The sequence below is a fragment of the Girardinichthys multiradiatus genome, chromosome 14 (genome assembly GCF_021462225.1).
Source record: "Girardinichthys multiradiatus isolate DD_20200921_A chromosome 14, DD_fGirMul_XY1, whole genome shotgun sequence".
NCBI lineage: Eukaryota > Metazoa > Chordata > Actinopteri > Cyprinodontiformes > Goodeidae > Girardinichthys > Girardinichthys multiradiatus.
Window position 1 is genome coordinate 19350715 of NC_061807.1, and position 9359 is coordinate 19360073.

At 41.7% G+C, this 9359-nt stretch overlaps 1 protein-coding gene across 12 annotated transcripts in view; it reads left to right on the forward strand.

The window, feature by feature from the left end:
* The window catches only part of mark2b (MAP/microtubule affinity-regulating kinase 2b), a 64832-nt gene extending 59008 nt beyond the window's left edge, over window positions 1-5824 (forward strand). For 8 of the 12 annotated variants that reach the window (XM_047386428.1, XM_047386425.1, XM_047386429.1 and 5 more), the window contains 3 exons: window positions 2010-2048; window positions 2707-2816; window positions 3834-5824. In XM_047386428.1, coding sequence (XP_047242384.1) covers window positions 2010-2048; window positions 2707-2816; window positions 3834-4183 — 499 coding nt within the window. In that variant the 3' untranslated portion in view covers window positions 4184-5824. The remainder of the gene's footprint in view (window positions 1-2009; window positions 2049-2706; window positions 2817-3833) is intronic. The other 4 variants (XM_047386419.1, XM_047386424.1, XM_047386426.1 and 1 more) reach the window with 2 other exon arrangements.
* The last annotated feature ends 3535 nt before the right edge of the window (window positions 5825-9359 follow it).

Here is a 9359-nt window from a genome sequence, read left to right on the forward strand (position 1 = left end):
CAAGAACTCAGACTTGTAGATCTCTGGAAGAGGTTAGAACATCTTCCAGTACAACCAGAAGTCCGCCTGCTTTTGATTTGTTTTTTAGACCATCTTGACCTGCTTGACTGAGAATCTGCACCAGTATCTAGACAGACGAAATGGTAACAGATCCCTCTCTTAACCCAATCCCTGCTCCAGCCTTGTGGATGTGACAGGAGAAGACCACAGGAAGTGAACTGAAAATAATGAACCACTGGTGAACATTTTCACTGAGATTCTGTTGCTGCAGTAAAAGCTGAGTTTATTTTAAGGATTTTTACACATTTATTTTTCTGGGGCGGGACAATAAATGTTGCTGGTAGTGCATAAAATAAAATGGTTTTTTCCTGTTATTAAACCACCAGAAATCAGTTTAAGACCACAAACTGTTGGATTTGTCATCTCCATTGTCCTGCTCTTTCACGTCTTTGTCTGCGTTTCTCGGTTCAGTTTGTCTTCTGTGTTTTCTGTCCCATCTGCTGCTGTGAGAGCGGATGTTTGTGTTGTAATACATTACATAATCTGAGATCCACAGGGTGTGTGTGTGTGTGTGTGTGTGTGTTTAAACAGGCTGTCTGCAGGTCCAGTGTGTTACTAATACAGGTTGATTTAACCACAGTGCTGGGGTCATTCATGCTCCTAACATCCCTCAGATGCCAGACTCGACCCTCACCGTGTCGCCCTGGTACTTCCAAACCACTCCATCAATGATCCAAACGGATCCGCCCAAACGTTTGTTCCAGCTTAAGTCTCTCGCTTGTTTATTTTGTTAATTATAGTGATTTTTAAATGAGTTACATTTATTTTCAACTTGTTTTGTGCCCTTAAAGCAGCTCTGATCCACCTCTGGATTGTTTTAGCTTTTGCTCCACCTCTAAGCTGTGTGAATCTGCTAATTATAAATTCAAATTGAGTAGTTACTAAATTAAAGAAAACTGTCTGAAGCTCAAGAAAATGGCCAAACAACAGACAATAATTATTCTTTAACTCCAAAAGTAAACAAAGTTGAATTTAAATATACAGAAATTAGACCCTTCTGTGAGATAACTGAGCAGGAGCTTCAGGTATAGACACTCACCTAATGACTGGAATACAATTTGAGCACAAATTAAGCAATTTATTTTTAGTGTTTGAGCTTTTCGAATGTTGCATTTTGGGCTTTAATTAAAACAAAATAGAGGCTGTTCCTTTTTGATGAGCTTTGAGGAACCCAGGCATCTAGCAAGACAACAAAGATGGATGTAGTTAGACTTTTTGCAGTTTCAAAATATTATATTTCAAAAACCTCAATCTTATGGCTAAAAAATGTCCCACATATGTCCAGATATTCAATAATGACTTGAAGTACAATTAATTTTGTCTTAAATTTGTACTTTTTGGTCTACCATTTTATTTATTTAAAGAAATACACGTTCATACATTATTTTTGTTGTAGTTCTGACTGAAACGTGTTCCCTGCAAACCCTATTTGCAGGGAACTATTCACTCCAGTTCATTTAAGCATAAGGCAATTATCACTCGATCCAGTATGATGCAATGAGTCCAAACAAAACCTATTATAATGTGATAAAATCAAATGTTAAAATGCTTTTATAGTAAAAAGTTATAAATGCTGGTAAAGCTTGGACGCTATCCTTTCATAAAGCCCGCCATTCAGTTGGAATGTTGTTATATATAACATTAAAATAAATTTAATTAATAATTCACCTATAGCAGTTTAAAACATACATTTTTATTGCTTTTGCTGTTTTTTGGTTTTTTTTTTCCATTCTGGAGTGCAACCCAGTCCTGATTTCCACTCCCTGATCCATAATAATGCTGTCTGATCAATGTTGGGTGAAAATAAAACAATGAAAAGTTGTTGGACCGGAGTAATCAGGAGGGCACGGTGAGGCAGAGCCATTTGTTGTCTTTTAAATCTCTGTGAGAGCCTAAATGTTTCCCTGAGCACTTCATGAAAGACTAAACCTGTGTTGGTTTTTTCCGAGGAGTCCGTATGAGGGAGAGTGTCAGGATGAGGGCAGCAGGTGAGACACAGAACGGCCCCTAAAGATGAACACAAAACAAAAATCCTTTAAACTCTTCAGATTGTAGCAACATGTCGACTAATCAGTAGACTGGGACCAATCAGTAGCTGATGGGGAGCTTGGGAGAGGGGAGCTGAGCCGTAATTGGTTGGTGATGGTGATTATGGTGCATCCAATCAGGGGACGGGGCTGTAGCGCATACTTAGCAGCAGAATGGTAGCGGTGGTGTGGAGGGTGAGCTGCATGGTCATGAGTGTGTGGGAGGGTGGAAAAATTCACATTCAGGCACCAACATGTGTGTTTGTGTGCAACAACACACCGAACAAACATCCACTGATAACTGACTACGACCGGTGACACGTGCACATAAACACACACAGAGGTGCTTTGAGAGTTTAGATCGTCTTCATTCACTCATCCTCATCTGTTGTGCTTCTCCTCTCAATCCCTCCCCCACATTTCCCATCTGCTCCTTGTTCTGACTTTTTTTTTTTTTTTTTTTTTTTTTTACAATTTTCCTCTTAATTCTTTAAACTTCCTGTCTGTGCCCCACCCTCTCCACCCTCGCTCCCTGTTTCTCTCGCTCTTCTCTTTCTTCCACCTCTCTAAACCCTCCCTCTTATATCCTTCCCGTCCTTTCTCCCGTCGCTCCACACAGATCCGTGCTGAGCAGTACTGTAGACAAGTCGGAGAAGACCTCCGGCGGCGTTCTCTCCTCCTCTTCCAACAACGACGAGAACAACTCCTCACCAGGGTCTGGAAACACTGGTGGGTTCACTATCCTGACTGCTGGCTTCAGATTCATCTCAGTAGTTCAAGATAGTGTCAAGAAGTTTATTTATTTCACTCATTCCTGCCAGAAAGTGGAACTCAGGAAAGTATTCATTGCACACAGTGATATCTTTCAAGCATTTATTTCTGTTCATCCGGAAGGTTATGAAATTGAGTTTTTCAGGAAATTAGAATATTACATAAACCATAAAAAATTATTTTTATGACAGAAATGTTATGGCTACACTACAGCTGTCCAGGCACACAGCTGGCTGAAAGCTGTATCCGGGCATATTAATGGGAAGTTGAGTGGAAGGAAAAAGTGTGGTAGAAAAAGGGTGCACAAACAACAGTGATTACCACAGCTTTGAAACGATTGTGAAGCAAAGTGTTTATTTATGTTTATGTTTATGAAAAACCCAAAATTCAGAAATTAACAATCTTCTCAAGACAATCCTCTCTCCTGTTGCTTGCTCAGATTTTTTTAATTGGCACATCAAAACCACTCATTCAAAACCTAAAAAAGGGCAATTGTGCAGTTTTTTTTGTTGTTGGTCTCCAGATTGTTAACCTTGTGGGTTTTAAAGTGGACCCAAGGTTCTTGAACTTGGTTTGATTTAGCATTAAAGTTCCGTTTTGTGTGTCTGTATGAAATGACGTTATTACTGATCACAAACTGTACTTTAGAGGACTTAAATCAAAATAATCCAGTGGAGTTTTTCGCTATCATAAATTTTTAATGATCCGAGGTTTGTCCGACAACTAAAATAGTGAAACGGTTCTTTACTACCCTGCTGAATTGAAGTCCTTCTTCAGCAAAGTGTTGATTCATGACTTGTAGAGGAAATAAAAATACCCCAACCATTGGAAAACCTTGTGTTCAAACGTCTATATCATAAAAGTAACTGTAAAAATAGAAAACATAGATTCCAGAAACGTATTGAGTTGGAAATTACTGAAGGAATCTTGTTATCCTTAAAGCCCTTCTCTGATTCTCCCTTCGTCCCCCTCCAGGCGGCACCGGTACCCCTCCGGCTAACGCCAGCCAGAAGGACGCTGCCAAGCCGCGCTCTCTGCGCTTCACCTGGTCCATGAAGACCACGTCGTCCATGGAGCCCACGGAGATGATGCGCGAGATCCGCAAGGTGCTCGACTCCAACAGCTGCGAGTACGAGATGCGCGAGCGCTACATGCTGCTCTGCATGTCGGGCAACCCGGCGCACGACGACTTCGTCCAGTGGGAGATGGAGGTGTGCAAGCTGCCGCGGCTGTCCCTCAACGGCGTGCGCTTCAAGCGGATCTCGGGCACGTCCATCGCCTTCAAGAACATTGCTTCAAAGATTGCCAATGAGCTGAAACTGTGAGCAGAGAGGAGAGAGGATGCTGTAGGTGGGTAGTAAGCTGAAGGGTGGGATCAATTTAAAAACATGATTGTTGTCTAGACTAAAGCCTGAAGTAGGGCTGCCGGTTCTGAGAGTAGAAACCTTTCAGATGGAGAAGATTTGCTCCATGAAGGGAGGCTCAGAGCCGGCGACCTCTGAGGTGTGAAGTACTTTCAGACCACGGTCTTCTCTCCTCTCCCTGAGGGGGGTTTCTGTCATCTCCTACTAAGACGTTCCACTCTTCTGCATGTCTGATCTTCTCTCTGTTTTTTGTTAGGAGGCACTTTGATCACTCGGACCACTCCAGTTTTTCCTCCTTGTATTTATTCAGTTTCTGCACGGTTCTACTGTCAGGTCTTTCTGGGTGGGGGAGGATGGGGGACACTAACCAGGTGGAGGAAAATGATCTGTTGAGCCTTATTTTGCTGGTGAGTTTGGTTCAAATTTCCTCCGATTTTCCTGAAAAGTGAAGGGACTCCAGCTGAGCCACGAACAACCCCACAGGTTTGCGATGGACAAGCTCTCTGATGGACCCTCTCCACCCAAAGCGAACTCACCTCAGCATCTGTCCTACCGCCTTCGCTCCTCATCGCCTTTCCTGCTCCCCCCCCCCCCCCACTTCTTCCGCCTTCGGCACAAACACATCCGAACTGTCACCTCCTCACTCCGATTTACTTTAGTTTCTGACCGTCGGGTCAGCATCTTTAAGTTTCTTCTTTTTTTATGTGGCTTTTAAAGAGTTGTGCACTGGAACAAGATGGGAGGGGGGTATCTGAAGAGGAGGATTTTAAGTTGCCTTTAGTGGAACAATTTAATTTGGGGGGGTTTGTTTTTGTTGTCGTCATGCTGAAACGGTTTATTTGTACTGTTATTCCCATGAATCCAGAATGTCAACCTCTTCTTCTCCCATCTTCCTCCCCGCTTGTTGAACGTCCCAAAGAGCAAACTCACAGGAAAAGTCGTGTTTTACTTTAATTTCTTTGGAGGATGTGAGTGTAAAGAAGATCACTGGAAAGAAAAGAAAAAAAAAAAAAAAAGATAATTGACGACAAATGGTGAATTATTTTCCTCTACTTTTTGATTTGATAATATATTTTTGTGTCGTTGAAATTATTGGGGCTTTGTACAGATTTTTGGTTTTTTTTGGGGGAGGGAAGGGGGGGGGGGGGTTCATTTGGATCATATCATTGCTGCCTTTTCTTTTTGTTTTTTGGTGTACTGCACCTTTAACAGCTTAGATCTAGCACCAACCCTCCCTGTATTATTGATCTATTTGTTGATGATGATAATGGTGGTGGTGATGATGATGATGACTACTGCTGGTTTCTTTTTTTTTTGGCCTTTTTTCTATTATTATTTTTACTTTATTAAAGGCCTTAGTTGGTCCAGAATGGCTTGAAGCAGATAGAGAGAGTTTAGTCTCTCTCATATCGGAGCAACTCGTTCACGCAAGAAACGATTAAAACAAAAAGAAGGTAGAAAAAAAAAAAAAAAAGTACACCCCACCCGAGCAGCCTCTGTGGTCTGCGTCTGACGCTTCGGTTTGGGCTGAAGGGATAGAAATGAAAATAACAAAAGCGAATCAGGCTGACGAAGCCTGGGAGCTCAGTTAGTCGAACTTAACTCAACACTTTCCTCTCAGTTTTTAATACGTCAGGAGTTTCTTTAAAACGTCGATCATTGTATTAAGGTGCCGGGTATTGGATTCTAATTATTATTATTCAGCCAGTTGCTGTTATATTCTCTCTTTCAGGGTTGATTTTATTTAGCATTATTTTCGTTTTACATTGCTGTAATTTACATTGATTTTAAATGTGTTTTGAGGAAAGTGTAACTGTAGTGGTGGGTTGTTTTGTTTCCCTCTTCTGAGGACGATGGGTGGGGTGGGGTGGGGGGGGGGGGGGGGCACTGGGGAGGGACGTTCAGCTCCTTGAGAAAATGTATTATTTGTTTTTGTTTTTTTTGTGCAAAGACGACATAATGAAAAATTACAATGATAGTAATAAAACAATGATATAAAGATGTCCTGACTGCTCTGCTGCTGCCGCCGCTTGTCTCGAGAGTTTCGTACTTCTGCAGTTTAAATGCGTCACTTCCTACCTGCCTGGCGCATGAAAAGATGACTTCAAGTAAAGTAGAAAAAGTATTTACTCCTTAGATTTCACACATTTATGTTTCAGATCATTAAAGATATTTTAAATAATAGACAAAGATAAGCTGAGTAAATACATTTATTTATTAAAGGTATAAACCTATCTAAACTGCCCTGGGTGAAGAAGTATTAGCCCCTAAAGCTACTAACTGGTTGTTCCACCATTAGCAGCAACTACTGTCTGAAATAACTGGCAATGAGTCTATTAACTCTGCCCTTTCTTTGTCCTGTGCTTTTCTTTGCTATATTTTGTCCTTCCTACCTTGTGTCCTTTCTTCCTGGTGTGCATCCTTTTTCTCCCTTGTGCCCCATCTCCTTTCCCTCCTTGTTCTCTATTTCCCATGTACCGTCCTGCCTACCTTACAGGGGTTGGACAATGAAACTGAAACACCTGGTTTTAGACCACAATAATTTATTAGTATGGTGTAGGGCCTCCTTTTGCGGCCAATACAGCATCAATTCGTCTTGGGAATGACATATACAAGTCCTGCACAGTGGTCCGAGGGATTTTAAGCCATTCTTCTTGCAGGATAGCGGCCAGGTCACTACGTGATACTGGTGGAGAAAAACGTTTCCTGACTTGCTCCTCCAAAACACCCCAAAGTGGCTCAATAATATTTAGATCTGGTGACTGTGCAGGCCATGGGAGATGTTCAACTTCACTTTCATGTTCATCAAACCAATCTTTCACCAGTCTTGCTGTGTGTATTGGTGCATTGTCATCCTGATACACGGCACCGCCTTCAGGATACAATGTTTGAACCATTGGATGCACATGGTCCTCAAGAATGGTTCGGTAGTCCTTGGCAGTGACGCGCCCATCTAGCACAAGTATTGGGCCAAGGGAATGCCATGATACGGCAGCCCAAACCATCACTGATCCACCCCCATGCTTCACTCTGGGCATGCAACAGTCTGGGTGGTACACTTCTTTGGGGCTTCTCCACACCGTAACTCTCCTGGATGTGGGGAAAACAGTAAAGGTGGACTCATTAGAGAACAATACATGTTTCACATTGTCCACAGCCCAAGATTTGCGTTCCTTGCACCATTGAAACCGACGTTTGGCATTGACATGAGTGACCAAAGGTTTGACTATAGCAGCCTGGCCGTGTATATTGACCCTGTGGATCTCCTGACAGACAGTTCTGGTGGAAACAGGAGAGTTGAGGTGCACATTTAATTCTGCCGTGATTTGAACAGCCGTGGTTTTATGTTTTTTGGATACAATCCGGGTTAGCACCCGAACATCCCTTTCAGACAGCTTCCTCTTGCGTCCACAGTTAATCCTGTTGGATGTGGTTCGTCCTTCTTGGTGGTATGCTGACATTACCCTGGATACCGTGGCTCTTGATACATCACAAAGACTTGCTGTCTTGGTCACAGATGCGCCAGCAAGACGTGCACCAACAATTGGTCCTCTTTTGAACTCTGGTATGTCACCCATAATGTTGTGTGCATTTCAATATTTTGAGCAAAACTGTGCTCTTACCCTGCTAATTGAACCTTCACACTCTGCTCTTACTGGTGCAATGTGCAATCAATGAAGACTGGCTACCAGGCTGGTCCAATTTAGCCATGAAACCTCTCACACTAAAATGACAGGTGTTTCAGTTTCATTGTCCAAACCCTGTATTTACTCTTTTCTACCTTCATTTCCTTGTATCTTCCATCCTTTCCTCCTTTGTTACAATCCTGCATTTTCTTCCTTTCTTTCTTACTTCTGTCCTTTATGTCCTTTATGTCTTATGGTGCTTTCCTCCTTCCTTGGCTTTCCTTTTTTCGTTGCGTCTGTCCTTCCTTCCTCGTAGGCTCGTGTTTTTTTGCAGACTTCATGCCTAAATCCATTTTTAAACTAAACTAAATTACTGAGAAGTCTGGAAAGTCAAGTCCAACTCTGGGCTCTGAAAGTCATCTGTTTCAGTAAATTCCTGACACCAGAACCAGAGGAGCATCTTCCTTCAGTTCATCTCCTGGAGGACAAGTTTTCAGCTTTGAGGATCATCTTGTTGCTTATATTTGTTTCCCATTAAACTGTGCTTTTTTTCTTTATTTGGATGATTAAATATTTCTCAAAGTTTTTATCAATAGTCCTTTTTTCCAGACTAACTATAACAATGACAGAACTGCAGATAAAACCAAACTGGGTTTTGTTTTAGCCCCCAGGAAGGCAGGATGAGTTTGAAATATTGCCAATAAGACTTGAAAAAATTGAATTTAGTCAATTAAAATGTAGCAAGACCTGGGTTAAAACTAGACACTGGATTCAGCTGAAGAAACAGTCCTGTTGGTACCAAAGTTCAATTGGTTCTTTGGATTTTCAATTATCTAGAGATGCAACACCGGGTCATCCTTTCAGCCCAGAAGTGTTTTGTTCCTCAATGAATCACAGGTCAGAAATGAGAATCAAAGTGATGAGGTACTGGACTGAAATAAGTGGAAACAAGCAGCCAAAGTCCAAAGAAAATAAAAGAACTTCATAGTTCAGAAAACCTCAAATATAAATCAAAACCACCTTAAAATTTCACAAGACAGTTTTAATGCTTTTTTAGCAAATCATATTACAAGCACGGGTTTAATGTTTGGTTACAGCTTATTGCTAATTATTGGATGCGTAACTTCTGAAGATAGGAGTTATGGAAGCTTCAGATGAAGTGTAGTAATTTTGAGTGTGATTTCCACAGGTACCTTGAAGGTGCTGAAGCACACCTACCTGAGTCAGTTTTATCCTGTAAAGGACCAACAGTGGAGCTGATTGAAACACTCACAGGAAAGACGACCTCAGATTGGTCCACAGTTCTGCAGATCCTCTCTCATGGAGGATATTTGATATTTGGTTTCCCACACAGGAATTTCATTTCAGTATTTTCCAGATCTGGATAAATGTGGAAACAGTAAACAAGTCTTTCCAGGTCCTTTCCCCCCCTAGTCCATTATTGAAATATTGCCCTTCCTTTTTTTTCCATGTCCTTCCTTTCATTCCTTGGGTCCTTACTTTCCTTCCCT